At 38.2% G+C, this 17,793-nt stretch overlaps 1 protein-coding gene across 1 annotated transcript in view; it reads right to left on the bottom strand.

Annotated features, from left to right (window-relative positions):
- Positions 1-17,793, bottom strand: part of IRX6 (iroquois homeobox 6) — a 103,927-nt gene that overhangs the window by 16,639 nt on the left and 69,495 nt on the right. The window contains exon 5 of the mRNA XM_089692551.1: positions 13,164-13,272. Within this exon, the coding sequence (XP_089548677.1) occupies positions 13,164-13,272 (109 nt within the window). The remainder of the gene's footprint in view (positions 1-13,163; positions 13,273-17,793) is intronic.

The following is a 17,793-nucleotide window of genomic DNA, read 5'->3' on the forward strand; positions in this document are numbered from 1 at the left end:
CAAAGGAGCAGATACCGGTCCTGCTGATGGATTAAGGACCTTCTACGGCCCTATTCAAAAGACAAATCTGACAGATTCCACGCAGAACTCCAAAAATGGATTGGACAAAATTATTGGCACTTTTTCAAAATTGTAAGAAATAATTGCATTCCAAGTTTGTGATGCTCCTGTAATTTATAATTAAACTCACCAGTATCCATTAACAGATCTTATTATTCCTGTTTCCACTGTGCCAATATTTTTGGCCATATATATATTATACACATACACACAAACCCTAGAGACTTTATATTCAAGAATTACTTATAAATCAGTTAATATCCAGTTCCACATTTAAACCCTTGGTGCATAACATGTCCAAAAAGTAGATTCATTTGGTTTCTTCCTGTGAGATGCTGCTCACCCAATTAATATCTCTCCAATAAGGTCACAGACTTTCATTCCCTCATAAATATATGGTGCTAGCATCCCTATTGTGCATTTTCCATAATGTAATAACATATTGTGGTTCTTATGCCCGATTTCAAAATTGTGTATATAATCAGAGATACGTTTACTCAAAGGCCTTTTAGTATGACCTATATACTGTAGACCACAAGGACACTGCAGGGCATGTGTAGTATCACACAAAGCAAAATTGTGTATATCATACATTTTGCCATTATAAAAGGAGGAAAATGTGTTTCTCCTTCTCAAGTTGGATCTGTTGACTTTACAGTCCTTGCACCTCCCTCAGGCATAATAAAGGAACAATTACAAACAAACTTATTCTCCCTGGAAAACAGACATATAAGAGGCAATATGATCACAATATACAAATCCCTGAATAGTGTCTTTAGCATTGTGAGGAAACAATGTAATCTTTGGTCTCTAAAAAAGACATGCAACCACTGAAGCTGGATGAGAAGCATTTCAGTCCCAAGCTACATAAGGTGTTATTTACTGTTAGAACAGTAAGGATGTGGAGTTCTCTTCCACAGTTGGGGGTGTCAGCAGAGAGTGTAGATAAATTCAAAAAACGTTTATGTCACTACCATTTTCAATATCCCTATATTATGTATTCACTAAAAAACACTAAACACACACACACACACACACACACACACGTTGAACTGGATGGACTGGTATCTTTTCAACCTTGCCAACTATGTGACTAAGGATAAAAAATATGCCATGTTGTCCCTGTATACATCCCCAATCCTGTATACTGTGTAACAAATATATCCATAATAATAATAAAAAATATACTGTGCAATAGTATACTCGTGAAATGTATAAATACACAAAAAAGTGTCCATCAAAAGATAAGCACAGTGTCAACCACAGTTGTGTCTTCAATTTAAAACTTCAGCATATCCACCACCTAGTGGCACACAATCAATTGCATAGAGACTAAGACCCCAAAATGCAAGCGGTCTTAGAAAGCTTTATTTTGATGGACACTTTTTTGTGCATTTATAAATCTTGGTCACATGTATACACTGAAGAATGACGCAATTGCACAGTGTATTTATGATCATTATCATGGATATGTTTCTTGCACAGTATAGTTATTTTCATTGATTTTTTTAGCTGGCTGATTTGCACTAAGTTTATATCATTATCACTATCTTTCTAAAGGGACAGCACAACATGTTATTTAATCATTGCTCGTTGATCAGAGGTATTGCTGTATTCAGATACCAGTGTCAACCACTGTTTTGCATTGCATTTTCTTTGTTCTGTTTGCAGTTTTGCACTGAATGAAGTTTTTTTTTTATTTTCAACTACTATTTGTGTAATCACAGCATGACCAGCACTTTACTATCCAAATAAGTGACAATTCACATTGTGCCTGGGGCATGAGTCATCTAAGGCACCTCAGGCTATGCATAAGTGATTTTTATGCTAATTTCCTATGACCACCTTTGAACAGTAATAAATGCACTTTTTTTCTTGACCAACTCCACTGAGGTTGTGGACAGTTATATACTGAATTTCATACTCCTTATTGCTCCTTACACTGTCACAAGTCTCTATTTGCAGCATCTAGTTCCCCTCTCAAATGTTGGACTGGTAGTCATGCTTTTGTAGTTTGTCTGTTACAGGCTTGGATGCTTGGACAAAGTTGCAATCCATTTGAGATCTGGTATATATGTACTCAGCAAAGAAGACTTGGAAGAAAGCACTGCAGATATAGTGATAGCTCAGGAAAACGTCATCCTTTGCCACTTACTATAAGTATTTTTTAGTGTCATTATTCATATGCAAACACTAACATTGTGATTGACATTTTTTAGGGAGATGACTAATTATATACTCTGCTGGGAATTAGTAATTGCTGAGTCTGGTCTATTCTTATTGAGTTAGGCTGTTTATAGGGTACAACAGAGAACTTAATGGCATTGCCATAGGAGGAATAGCTGAAGTTGTAAATTTTGTGATCTTTAAAGTTGAAGTTCACTCAAACACTAACTATACTTAAATCTACTCAAACCCCCATTCTAAGCCTATATCTCCCTGTAAAATAACAATCTATATATTTACCTACCAGGTGTGTATAAAATGTTTGGTGCATGGTATCAGAAAAACAAACAAAACAGAAAATACAAACAAATGACCTTTATTGGCCTTCATAATAATTGCCATCCCACACAACACACTTTTGGCAATGTTTTTAAAGCTTCTGGAAACAGTCAGCAAAGGCATCTTTACTAATCGATCACAGAACTACTGTCACTCTTTCTTGGACTACCGCCACTTTTGCAAAATGTGCACCTTTCATGATGCTTTTCAGGTGGGAAACACCCCACCTGAAAGGCACAGGCGCCAGATCAGGGGAGTACGGTAGATGATTGAGAACAGGTACGCTGCACTGGGCCAAGAATTGCCACACACGGATCACACAGTGCACAGTCACGTTATCGTGAATCAACATCCACTGTTCAGTCCTGTGCAACTCTGGCTGAACTCGACGAATATGTCGTAGCAACCATCCCTAAACTTCCTCATAGAATGTGGCCTTCATGGTTTGACCTGTAGTAACAAATTCCTTATGGATGATGCCATTGTTGAAGAAAGTGATCAAATTGTATTGGCCTTGAACTTTTGCAGGCGACTTTTTGGGTCACGGGGAAGACAGTGAGTGCCATTTCATTGATTGCCACCACTTAGATTCTGATCGAACTGGTAGCACCAGGTCTCATTACCTGTGATGTTGGTTTGCAGAAAGGATGGGTACTGGTCACACATGATAATGAAATCTCCAGAGGTTTCCATCTGTTTTGCTTTCTGTTCATCTGTAAGCTTGTGCGGCACAAACCAGAAACAGATCTTCCGTTTACCCAAGAGTCACCGTTTTTTTAATTGAATTCAATTGAAAAAAAAATGTGTGACCCCTGGGTAAAAGTTGTGTGAATTTTACAATAACATTTATAAACAGGCCCTCTTATTGTTAAGTAATGTAATTTGGATAAGAACATCCATGCATGAGAGTGTGTAATTTGTTAAAAACAAAGCAGCAAAGCTTTGTCATCTAACTATGATTAAAAACTGCAAATTAGGGCAAAATAGGGTCAGCATTTTTACTCTTGAATATGTTTTTTTAACGTAACAATAGGGATGAGCTGTCTGAACTAAGTCTGAACTCATTTTCTGACTGAATTTTTGCTTGGTGAGATTCCTCCTAAATATACATACCCAACCATAATCCATGATAAAAGGTTTGGTATGATATCAAGGGGGACCCCATGCAAAAACAAAAAAAATCATCAGGAAAAAGGATCTTGTGGAGATGAAGGAAAGCTGATAGAAGCTGTAATATATTGGCAATTTAAACTGCATTTTTTCTTTATAACTGTCAGTTTTGTTATAGTTGGTAAGGTTGAATATAGACAGTTATCCATACAGTTAAAACCAGTGTGTGTGTAATATTTTCCATATCCCTGTCCATTGCATTCACTAAGAAGTACATGCATCTAAAATTTGTTTGAATGTATCTATACTCTCTGCTGACACCACCAACTGTGGAGGAGAATTCCACAATTCCACAGTAAAGAGCCCCTTACATAGTTTAAGATTGATCCAATTTTCATTCAACTAATTGTGTTACCACGTCTTCTTTAAATACCTAAGATTAAATAGTTTCCTCGAAATGCTAGAGTCACCATTCAAAGATGTTTATATTGTGATCCAGGGGCGGACTGACCATTTGGAAACTCGGGCACTGCCCGAGGGCCCGGGGACAGTAGGGGGCCCCATGAGATGCTCCTGGTACCTTTTTCATAGGCTTTTTGGAGTTTGGGCAAGGACACAGGGGCCCCATGATCCCCTATTGCCTGGGGGCCCCATGAGTTGTCAGTCTGCGGGAATATGATGTTGTGATCATATCCCCTCTTAAGTGCCTCTTCTTTTCGTTCCTTATAATTGATGTCCTCTGGCCCTCTTATTAGATGTCTTGCCCTTCTCTGGGCTCTATCCAGTCCAAGCACATCCTTCTTGAGGTTTGGTGACCAAAACTGAATTGCATACTTAAGATGTGACTGAACCATTTGTAAAGTGATAAAATTATAGTTGTATCTCTTCAGTAAATACCCTTTTTCCATGCATGCTAAAAATCTGCTAGCCATGCTTGCCAAAGCCTTGCATTGCATGAGTCCGTGATGTACTAGGATTTCCAGATCCTTTTCCATATTTGTTTCCCCCAGAACTCCTCCCCCTGGTGAGCAAGCTGCATTCATATTTTTAACTCCCAAGTGCATTACTTTACATAGTCTACAATAAAAACTAAATTTACCTTTTAAAAAAACTATAAACGTAAAAATGTGCTTTAATTATTTTTTTCTTTTTTTTAGGAGCCTGTGAAGCATTGTACCCACAATCAGCAGATCATCGGTGCAATGCAAGGCTCCTTCAGAATGTCAGTAGCATTGTCTGCCTGTGCCTCTGATATGGGCAGGCAGTTACTGACGTCCAGAAATATCAATGAGCTACAAGAGTGCTCACCAGCACCCTTGTAATTAATTGAGAACCATAAGCTGTCTACCGCAATGGTTGATGGTAGTTGTAGTTCATTCATTCACAGAACTATGTGAATGAATGAAAAGAATGTGTGGGCAGAGCCCTGCACAGCCAGGCTGTTTTTAAATTGTGACAGTGGATGTGGGGAGAGGATCCCCCACCTGCTGTCACAATAGGGATCAGGTCGGGGAAGGCGACAGGTGATTTAGTAACATGTTATATGTTACACCCTATATATGGATATAACATGTAACATGTTACTAAAGGTAAACGTATCTTATAAATTTCATGTGCAATCTAGTTGCCCACCCCTCTATTTTAAGTAGGCCTTCTTGTGAAAGGTGCTGCATCCTCTTGTGAAGTTATTGCCTTGCTTACTTTTGTATCATCAGCAAACACTGAGACTGAACTATTATTTCAGCCTCTATATTATGTATGAACAAGTTAAACACATTTTTTACCTAGATAGAGCCCTGGGGTACTCCGCTCACAACTGCAGACCAATCTGAAAATATGACATTATCACTCTCTGGATGTGCTTCTGCAACCAGTTTTCTATCTAGGTACATAAATGCCAAAAGACTCACCCTAACTTGTAAATATTTAGTGAAAGATGCACTATGTCCACAGGCCTTCCTCTTGACAAAATTACAGCTTACCTCCTCAAAAGAATGGTAAATGGTTGATTAGGCAATAATGGTCATTCATAAATCCATATTGGTTACTACTGATTATACTATTTTCATCAGCAAATTCTTGAATATGGTCCCTAATCATTACTATTGATGTTAGGCTGACTGGTTTGTAGCGTCCAGGTATATATATATCTCTATCCTTTTTTGAATATTGGTGCTACATTTGCTTTTCACCAATCAGCTGGTACCATTCAGTCAGTATGTTGTCCTTAAAAAGTATGAATAGTGGTCTAGCTATAACATGGCTAAGTTCCTTAAGAACTCTCAGGTGTAAACCATCTGGTCCTGATCATTTATTCACATTACATTTTTCTAGTCTTTGAACATTAGTTTCTGTCAGCCACAAGGGTATATTCAATATACTGTTATTACTATTACTGTCTTGTTTATTATACCCCTCCTACAGAGGGGGTTTATATACAGTACCTCGTACTGATGCACCATTTTAGAAACAGATCAAGGGCATACTCCAGTCATGTTTTATGATACAAGTCTGCATTTTTAATGTTGCCTTTTAAGCATCAATAAAATCACTGCTTACCACCAAATGTTTTTCAAAGATTGTCTTTTTTTTTACTTTGGTAGATGTCCCCCCAAGAAAGTGTCCATTCCCCATGCCATTTGTTTGACAATCCCTTGCCTATCAGCCTAGAAAATGGCCTTTTACTGTTTTGTGACTCCCAGTGACTTTTGTGGGGTTTGGATTCCACACCTGAACTTCAGTAATGTATGGTGAACCTGCCTCGAACCAAACCTATGTACGTTTGGCTGATCACTTTGCACTGAATCAATAAAGACAACTCAAATTATAACTTATTTTTTCAGCTTCAGGTAATATGGAAATTGCCTAATATTATAAAACAGACACTGTGAATACATCTGTGTCTTCTTTGCCTTGGAATCGTTTGATGTTAGCAGTATAAATGTGTCTGTGCCATCTATACACACTGCATCAGCTGGCTCAGTATTGCTAAGCATTTCCCCAGAAACAATATATTTATAGTTTCATATATAAAAAGGTAGCTACAATCTTCAATATCACTGCCATTATATGTTCAGTTTTGATGCAAACAGGGCTTAGTAACCCTCTTCAATATGGTGCATGTACAGTAACCTGTAACAATAACTACTTTTTTTTTTTAATTTAAATATTTATTGATTTTTCATAATGTTACAACATTCCATCATAAACACATTTTAAATATCTAAGACCATTCTACATTTTCCTCTCTAAAACTCTTCCCTCTCCCAACCCTCCCCCCCCCCACTCCCCCCAACCTCACCCCCCTCCTTCCCCTCTGCCTTTTCACCCACTCTTTTCTATTAAAGCAAGAGAACCTTATCTATCATTCTAAGTTATAACTTCCTATATTTCACTTTCAATCCAGATTTTTACCATTTCTCATAATATAACCCCATCTTGTCTTCCTGCATATGATAACGTTTTTCCATCCTACTGATCTGATTCACTCTATTAACCCAGTCTTCCTCCTTCGGCACCTCTGTTTTCCACCAAATCTTGGGTATAAAGCTTTTTGCAGTATTAAGATAGTACCATATACCTGATTCTTTGTATTTATTTACCGATAGCTCAATGCTATGTAATAGACAAATCATTGGATCCAACCCTATGTCAATCCCAGTTATTATCTCAATCGATTTAACTATTAACTTCCAAAAAACTTGAATTTTCGGACATTCCCACCATATGTGAAACACTGTGCCAATCTCTCCACATCCCCTCCAGCACCACTTTGAATTCTCCACACTCATCCTGTGCTCAACATTCGGTGTGATGTGCCATCTTGTCAAACACTTATAATTTATTTCCACTTCTCTCATACTTATATTCTCGTGAGTCAATCTATATATCTTTTTCTGTTTATCTTAAACCACCCCCATATCTCTTTCCTATTTTATTATACAAATTAACTTTGTGTTCATGTGAAGTTCAGTGAGTATTCTATATACTTTGGCTATACCGTGCTTCTCATCCCCTCGTGACTCCAACATCCTTTCAAACAAATTCCAATCCTTTTTTAATCTCAAAGGTTACGGGAGATTCCTAATAAAACATTTTAATTGATGATATCTCCACTCATCTATCCTAATGAAGATCTCTCCTTTTTTCTCTTCCAAATCTTTAAGTGATCCCAATTCCCCCTCCGCCAATATATCTCTCAATTGAACATCTTCCTTTTTAAACCATTTCCCTGTTATCTCTTCTCTGCCCGGAGGGAAAAACTCAGTGTTTCCTAGAGGCATTAATATAGAATTGAAATCCCACTTCATATTTTTGTGCAAGTTATCCCAAACCCTTAAAACATTTAAAGTGTAAAGACTTGTGCTATTTTTCATTCCTCTATACTGTGCTGGCACCCATATAATCTTACTCATACTAGTTCCACTAAGTTCATTCTCAATTTTCACCCAACTTTTCCCTTTTGAATTATATGTCCAATCATAGATTCTTGCTAAAATTACTGCTTTGTAATATCTTTTAATATCTGGCAATCCCAATTCCCCCTTCTCTTTACTCCTGCTTAACGCTTCATAGGATATTCTTGGTTTTTTATTTCTCCATATATATCTTGTTATCATTCTTTTCATTGTCCTAAAAAAAGCTTCTGGGAGTTTGATTGGAATCATTTGAAATCTATACAGTATTTTGGGTACAATTACCATTTTTATCAGGTTTATGCGACCTATCCATGACGGGTTTCCTCCTTCTAATGTTTTTAATTCCTCCTTAATCTCATTTAACATTGAAATATAGTTTAGTTTATACAAATACTTATGTGAAGCAGTGAGTTTTATTCCTAGATATTTTATATCTCTTTCTCTCCATACAAAGGGAAATTCCTTTTGTATTTTTTCTTTTTCCCCCTTTGGTATATTAATATTCAGAATCTCAGTTTTTGTTGGGTTAATTTTTAAGTTCGATAGTTCTCCATATTCCTTCAGTACCTTCATTAGGTTTGGAAGTGTTATCCTGGGGTTCCCCACACACAGCAACAAGTCATCCGCAAAGGCCGCTACTTTATGTTCTGTAGTTTCTGTCTGAATTCCTTTTACATCCCCACTATTCCTTATTGTCGACAACAGGGGTTCCAATGACAGAACATACAAGAAAGGGGACAGCGGGCAACCCTGTCTTGTTTCATTTGACATTCCAATGGGTTCCAACCTCTCCCCATTTACCGTAATAATTGCGGTGGGCTCCCTATATAATTTTCCTATCCACTCTCTCATTTTCACTCCAATCCCCAGGGCTTCTAGGGTTTCTATCATAAAGCCCCAGTCAACTCAATCGAATGCCTTCTTGGCATCGATTGACAGCACCACCACCGGAGCTTTTCCTTTTCTGCTTATCTGAATGAGCATCAGAGTTCTCAACCCGTTATCTCTACCCTCCCTCCCTGGGACAAAGCCAACCTGATCCCCATGTATCCATTCAGGCATTAGATCTTTCAACCTATTTGCTAAAACCTTTGCGTACAGCTTAGTATCAGTGTTCAGTAACAAAATTTTTCTATAGCTAGAGCACTGAGAAGCATCTTTTCCTTCCTTGTGAATAAGAATTACATGGGCCTGTAAAGATTCTCTCCTCATCTCCATCCCACTTCCCAAGGCATTCATATATTTCTTCAACGTAGGTAATAATAATTCACTATATTTTTTATAGTACCTCACGGTATAACCGTCTGGTCCTGGACTTTTCCCCACTCCTGTACTTTTTAGTGCTACTTTTATTTCTTCCTGGGTAATTTCTGCATCCAGGGAGTTCAGTTGTGCTTCGCTTAATTTTGGTAGGCCCGCATTTTTTAGATATATCTTCCTTTTTTTAATGTTCACCTCTTTAGTGTCTTTTGAGGAAACTTGGGAACTAATATTGTACAGCTTTCTATAGTACTCCGTAAACACTTTAATAATCTCTTTAGTTGAATGAACCAACTCCCCCTTGGGGCTTTTTATTTTATCTATATAATTTCTGTTTTTCTTATTACTCAGGGCTCTCATTAAATATTTTCCTGGTCTATCTCCCCATCTATATCTCTCACTTAATACTTTATTATAGACTCTTCTCCTCTCCTCTTCCACCAATGTCTCTATTTCTTCTTTCTTAATTATTAACTTCTGTCTAGTTTCTTTTGTTATTTTATTCTTGTATATCTGTTCCAGGTCAAATATTTATTTTAAAAACCCACCGATTTTCTCTCCTTTCTTTTTTCTTTTTAGCTCCAATCGCAATCAAGATTCCTCTTATAAATACTTTATGGCTCTCCCACACGTTCTCCTTAAAATATAGCTTAATCTCTTCCCCAATCTTCTGAGCAGTATCCTTATCCAGGAGAAGCACCTCATTTAACTTCCATCCTAAACCTCCTGTCCACCGCCTTCCCCGTCCCATTTTCATTATAACAGGTGCGTGGTCCGAAAGTGTCTTTGCTTCTATTTCTGCTTTAACTAGAAATTCAATAAGTTGGTGGTCTACTAATATATAATCCAATCTCGAATATATCTCATGTGCATTTGAGAAGAAGGTATAGTCTCTATCATTCATATGCATAATTCTCCAGATGTCCACCAGTTGGTACTCATGGATCACCTTTTTCAAAACTCTCAGAGACCTACCCCCCTCCCTCTGCACAGAAGAGGTAGCATCCTTTTGTGGGTCCATACAGAAATTGAAATCTCCCGCTACTATCAAACGGACTTTTTTAAAATCCAGCAGTTTTCTCAACGCACCCTTCAAAAACATCTCCGGCTTCTTATTAGGACAATATATATTAGCTAATGTGCACTCGATTCCTTGTAGTTTACCTTTTAAAAACAAGAATCTCCCCTCCGGATCTGTCTTTCTATCCTCCAGCTCGAACCTTATATTCTTTGCCAACCCTATTTCAACCCCTTTTGCTCTTTTAATCAGGGAGTCGGCATAATACCATATTGGATAATATTTAGATTTTAACTTCACATTTGACTATCTCAAAATGTGTCTCCTGCAAAAATACTACTGAAGATGCTCTGTGATGTAACTCTTTAAATAATCTAAAAATCTTTTCCCAGGACAATTCAACCCATTCACAATATAAGTTATAAACTGTATTTCTTCCATCTTCCTTCTTAATTCTTTCTGCTTCTCCTCCAACTCTCCTCCTCCTCTTTCCTTGCTTTTATACCTCGCTCTATCATGCAGAGTGTTGACCCTAAAATCCCTCCCTCTCCACCTCCCCACCCTAGCCCCATCCCCCCTCCCATCCCCTCCCCCACCCCTTTTTAGGCTTGTAAACTGCCTACTAATCATTTGTGGGCCTAATCCTACCTTTGATTTAAAACTTTGGGGTTGACCTCCGCCCATGAACGGCTCTCCCCTCCTCCAACCTCCCCAATTACCCTCTCTCTATCCAATTGACTCAGAAAATTTCCACCAAACCCCCAGAACTAAAACTCTGGAGGGGGTATCATATCTTAAGAAGGGGGACGGAGAGGAAGAGAGAGACAGAGGAAGAAGAAGAAAAAAAAAATATTTTCTTTTAATTCTCTCTCCTCTCTCTCCCCCCTCTCTCCCCCTCCAACCAGCTGCCAGTCCTCTCTTCTTATAGCTTCTATTACTCCTTCTTCTTCTTCCCACCCCACTATCTCCATTCTTTGCAAGTCCAGTCTATCACAAAAGTCTCTCAATTCCTCCGGAAATCTTAGGTAGGCTGTAACTCCATTTCTCCATCCAATTAGGCACGCTGGGGTTCCCCATCTATAGTGCACATTCTCTTTTCTCATTTGCTCCAACAAGAGTCTCAGGGATCTCCTTCTCGGCATGGTCTCTGGTGTTAAGTCCGCAAAAATCTGGATATCTATTTCTCCATACTTAATTGTTCTTCCTTTGATCTTCCTCCAGATCTCATCTTTATCCCTGTACTTTTGAAATTGGACAACTGTATCTCTCGGTCTCACCTTTCCAGTAACCTGTTTGAGCCTTCCTATTCTGAAAACTCCATCCAATTTAATCAAGTCTAGTTCAGGTCTGTCCATTATGGAGTTTAAAATTCTGCAAACTAATTCATACAATGCTTTCCCTTTTGCAGTCTCTGGAATTCCTCGTACCCTGAGATTACTCCTCCTTTCTTTATTTTCTTGTACTTCCATCCTATATAGCAATTTTTTCTGAACATTCCCCATATTTTTTATCTTTTCTAAATTGACTATAGTTTGGGCCTGATTTTTAACTTTCTCCTCCATTTCTTCCACTCTCAATAACAGCTGCCCTAAATCATTACGAATAGTTGTCATTTCTTGCTTTATCATTTTCTCCAAACTTTGAAACATTTCTGTCATCTTTCTTATTTGGTACTTGTAATTCACTGTCAGATTCTTTCTTCTCCATAATATCCGCTATTTGTTGACTGCAACTACTGTTCATGCCCAATGATAATCTAGGGCTATTTCCCAGACTAGTTTCCATTTCACCCTTTTCGCTTGCGCCTTGGGACCTTTCTGGAGTAACATTTCCTTGGGATGTATATTTCTTTATCGTACCCGTTTGAGACTCTTTGAGCCCACTTCCTTTAACTCCTTTATTCTTCATGTCCTCTATGGCTCTTATTTTCTTCTATATGCTCAAGACAGGAAGATACCAAATGTCTATATTTTGTGACCCAGCCTTGCCTACTCAGTCCTCGGGGGGATTTCTCCGGGACTCCTGGGCCTTTCTTTCATAGCCCTCTTCTATTTGGGGTCCATCCTTTAACAGCAAGCTGGGTCTCCTGGGTCTAAGCCCATACAGTAAGCCGGGGAATGAAGCCAGGGGCGAACCAGCACCTCCTGCTCTCCTCGGGATGCCGGCCGGCTTCTTTTCCTCCCAGTGATCCTCCGCTGCTTACCATGTGGTTCCGCCTCGTCAGCTCATCTCCCGGCAACCCGGCTCGTTGTGACGTGAAGCTTGGGGGGATTGATCTCCTTCTCCACCTCACCGCTCCTCACATCGCCGACCCTCCGACTGCTCCACCAATACCCCCCGCACTCCGGTGAGTCTGCCCCTCCTTAACATGCATCTGGAGGGCCCCTGGGGAGGTCGGGAAGTGGAGCCTAGCAGGAAGCTACTGCCTCATGCTCTCCTCGGCCGCCATGTTCAGGCTCCTCCCCCACTCCGTCGGCGCCATCTGACAATTAACTACTTTTATTTGCTCCCTTTCAGTCCATTAAATGAAAATTTTAAAGTGTTTTGTTGTTGATCCTGCCAGAAGTTCAGTGAACTAGTAATTTTCTGTAGTGAGCTGACTGATTGAATTACTGACAGGATCTGACTTGTTGTTGAAAAAAAAGCAAAAAATAATTCAACTACCACATCTAATCACTGATAAGCGGCTTATATTAAATTTGTATTCTTAAAATTAGATACACATTAAGAACATATTTACAAATGTTTATATTTCTATTCTAGTCAATCCCTTAACACATAAGTCTTTTTACCTCTTCATCACTGGTCTGAAAGCTGTCTTTAGTAATTCATTGTGATCCACAAGATTGGTTTCCTTGTAATCTGATGTTTCTTTGCTTGTCTTAATGGCCCCCTCAATGTCTATATAGAAATAGAAGAAGAAACATTTACATTTATATAAGCTTCATTAAATGAAAAGAAGCTTTAAAAGATAAAGTTTACACAACTATTAACTTCTGCCAAGTAGTTTACTTAGTTGTGATAAGAAACAAAGCTCCAAGTTGTGCCATTTTTTAATGGTTTAGCATTTCTTTTCTCTAAGCTATTTAACAACCCCCCCCCCCAAACAAAAATTAGATTATTGTTGGACACAGGCCACTTTAAACTGCAATGCAATCAACATTATGAAACCATTGAAGAAAGGACCAACTGTGTCCAGCCTTGTAGGAAATAAAGACTGACCCTGTTGCATATTTTCAATTCCTAGCTTTTCATATTTAATGCGCATTTCTATCATTTTTCCATTGTCGTTTTTTACGCTTTTCATACAGATACAGCTATTTACTCCAAAATATAGTCAATAAAGCCTTCTGACTGAAAACAAATATTACATAATTGTGATTTCAATGCAACATAGAAGAATAAAGCCCAGCAATCTTATTTTTAATGCAAACAGGAAAATATTATCCATTTGCACTGTCCAAGGCCCTATGTTGTATTTAAGAACAAAAAATGTAATATTAAATAAAGAGTAATTGGCACTGCGCTAATTCGAAGCATGTAAAAATGTCTTTAAGAAATATTTCTCACAATATATCTTTCATAGTAAAATATATAAAGCAAATCACAAAAATAAATTGTTGAATAGGATACACATGAAACATCCAAAATAGTGGATAACAGTGATACACCCAAGATATACAAAAGGTGTAACCTAGGTACACCATTATTACATAGGTGACTATGGGTGAAAATAATACTACTTTTTAAACATAAATGGTGCCAACATAAACAGTGATATGATCCGTAAATGGGATCTCAACAAGACCATGCTTAATAAGCACTAAATAGTGCTGTGATGTGAAAAGATGCCGGAAATTACGTCACCACGTCTGGAAATTGCGTGACACAATTTCCGGCATGGACGCCATGTTAGTACTCCAATACACATCTATGCAAGTACACCCACAGCATGTGGTTCTCAAATGCTTATGTAAAAGATATATACATGTGAGTGGGCATTCATTTTTCTTTTAATTAAATTAATACATTATTACACTATGGGAGCATCTTCTTTTCTATTTCTTCTGGCTGCATGAGGATTGGCTGATCCAGGTTTATTGCTCTGGATAGGTTTCCTGCTGTGCCGGTATCCAGCAGTGAGGGGGATTGATCCATTGCTGTACCTTATACCTTCTGAAGTGGGTCCTGGTTGGTGCGATATTGTTTGAGAGGCGTTTTTGACCCTGTAGGGTCACTCCATGGAGGTGAGGGAGCATTTCGCCTAGTGTTGGATCTCCTCCTTTTGTGTATACACCTTTAATACACCAGCACAATTTAAGGACTATAGAACATCTTCACTGATTAAGGTGTTTTGGAATTTATGGTTTTGGTTGGATTGCATGGAATTTATGTGATTCATTATATGTTGGGTCATCCATATATGTTTTTTGAGGATTTATTTTGGTCCATATCATTTTTGTCACTTACTTAATTATTCATCCACTTTATCCCCTATTTAGGGGTCACTGTTATATGGTTCACTTTTATTTATTCACCAATATTTTCATTTTATTTGTATGTTTTGTCTGATCATTTTCTCTAGCAACAGAGTTACACCTTTTGTATATCTTGGCTATTTTTCACTGTTATCCACTATTTTGGATGTTTCATGTGTATTAGATTCAACAATTTGTTTTTGTGATTTGGTTTATATATTTTACTATGAAAGATATATCTTGTGAGGAATATTTCTTAAAGACATTTTTACATACTTAGAATTAACGCAGCACTAATTACTCTTTATTTAGTATTTTCCCATTTGGTATATGGTAAGGTGTTAGCAGCTTTACATATAGACTAGGAGACCTAGAGCGTGGGAGGACTCTATAGAGATAAAAATGGAATATACTGTATACAAATTGTTAGGTTTAGTGGCTACATTGGCTTTGTTCATGCTTTTAATCCATTTATTTTCACCCGGTGATCCTATCAGTAACATACATTACTTCCTGTCCTAGGATGATAGCACACACTCAGTAAAGCACTGTCCTTCTGGGATCTTTGCTTGATTTTGGGATTCTGTGAGCTTAGTCTTTTTTAAATCTCCCAAATTGCAGTCTAATAGTATAATTTTCATTAACTGTTTCAAGTACAGTTTAAATTCTAAGTATGGTACATCCTGTTAAAAGACCCTTATCTAAAATCTACTCTCGCTTCAAAACCAATAAGCAGATTTTGAAAATCTAATTCTACAAAAAACCAAGCCTCAAGCTGCCTAAACTTCTGAAAAACAAAGCAAAACATCTTACCTAGACCTCCACCAAAAACATATTGGCAGAAGCTTCATGTGTCAACACACTGGGTACTTCATATTTAATTTGACCAGCTATAAACAAATGCTATCACATATTTTAACAGCAGTGAAAACCTGATTAGATCTCTGGTGAAACTGAATATGTAATTTATTTGCTGGAATGTCTTTTGGATTCCAGTATGTTGGAAGAACCACACAGAAATTCAGAAGAATAGACCAACTTTATAGAAACACATCAAAAACTTTAATAGACCACAGTGTATTGAAACTACACACTATTTTCCCCAAAATCTATAAGCTCACTCAAAGTGCCCTCCATTGAATGCATGCATGCATTCTTCAAAAAACTAAGTAAGCATCCATATATGCTTTTCACAATCTATTCTCCATTTCAGTGGTTCCCAAACTTCTTTTCACTTGTGTACCCCTTGGCAACTCATTTCCATAAATTGTGCTCCATGATCTCAATCAGGTAGCATCACATTGTCATCTCCATAAACATATCTACATATATACAATCAGTACTGAACTGACACTGCCATAAACATGTCCACAGATATACAATCAGTACCTTAATGACACTTTTCTAAACATGTCCACAGGTATGCAATCTGCAACCTGGATATCGTTAAAAATTAGTGGCCTGAGAATGGGGGAGGGGCAGAAGGTGGAGTAGGGGAGGTCAACATCAAAAATACAAAAATCCTTTACAGAAAGTGCCTAAAAAGTCCTAAACCTACCTATGAAGTGACACATCTGTACAATGTATGCAATGTACAAAACCTACTACAACAAATCTGAACCACCAAATGCCAGGGATTCCCTTCACCTATGCCAGACCCTTATCCTAGATGAGGGTCAGGTGTAGATGTTGAATTGGGACCACCACAAAAAAACAGTCCGGGGATCCCCCTAACAATACACACCAGACCCTTATCCTTTAGGAGCACCTGGCATAGTTAAGGGGGACCCCATGCGAAAAAAAAAATGGGGTCTCTGGCAAATTCCATATGAAACCCTTCAGGACCACACACAAAATGGGTGGAGGAATTGTCAGTATCTAGAGACTCTCTTTAAAAATATAGCAGCATCCAGATACCACCCCCAATATAAATGGGTAAAACGTACATAGTACCGTTACTCATTTGCACATTTATTCAATCAGGTTTTATGATACACAACAAAAAAGCAAAAAAAAAAACACCAACCAATGGACACTTCTGATCCTGTCACTGGCTTTTGCTGATTGAAATCTCCTGGGGCTCCACTGATAAAAGTAAACAAAGAAGTGGGGTCTCTTTGGTGACATCCTTAACCAAGTATGATCATGTGGCCATAATTGGTCAGTGATGTTATGCTATCCCTATCCCTTTGTTTATATGGCTGTGGAATACTGGCCAGTAAATTAATGTGGTCAGGTGACATCATCACTTTTTCTTAAGGACACAGCAGATGCTAGCACCTGGTCCTTGCTTAGCAACCTCTGACAGATAGAAAGCTGTCATAGATATTATCAGTAGAAATACTGATACAATATATGATGTTTTGTTCCCACTGAATGGGCTAAAAGTTCAGCATTTGGACAAATTCTGAACATTAAAAGTTAATTGTTTGGATTAAACTTGATGCACATTCCTAACCAGACCTTTACCCAGTATGAAATCCTGATGGCCAGGAAAGGGTGGAAGTGAGCATGTGCCCACACCCCCTTCTGAACCACACTTGGCCACATGAAATAAAGAAACAAATGGCATACTGACCCCCCTTAAAGTCCATACCAGATCCTTTTAAGAACAAGTAGCCTGACTGTCCAGTAAAGGGAGGGGCAGCAATTGTGTGTTCTCTGAACCTTACCAGGTCACATGCCCTCAACATTGGGGAATTCTACCCCACATCTCTGGACTGGTGGATGTGCAATCTGTGGGGGAAACTTATCAGCTCAGTTTAGGATTTTGAGGGGGAATAATACACAAAAAAGTCTATATTAAACTCAGCCCTTTCCTGAATCATACCAGGCCACATGCCTTTATGCCCCCTATTTTGATTGAGATATCAGCATTTAGTAAGTAAGCATACACACACACCATAGGTAAAATCCTCTAATAAGAAAAAATGTAAAGAAATGA

The sequence above is a fragment of the Staurois parvus genome, unplaced genomic scaffold, assembly GCF_062004578.1.
Source record: "Staurois parvus isolate SC_StPar_1 unplaced genomic scaffold, SC_StPar_1.0 ptg000594l, whole genome shotgun sequence".
Lineage (NCBI taxonomy): Eukaryota > Metazoa > Chordata > Amphibia > Anura > Ranidae > Staurois > Staurois parvus.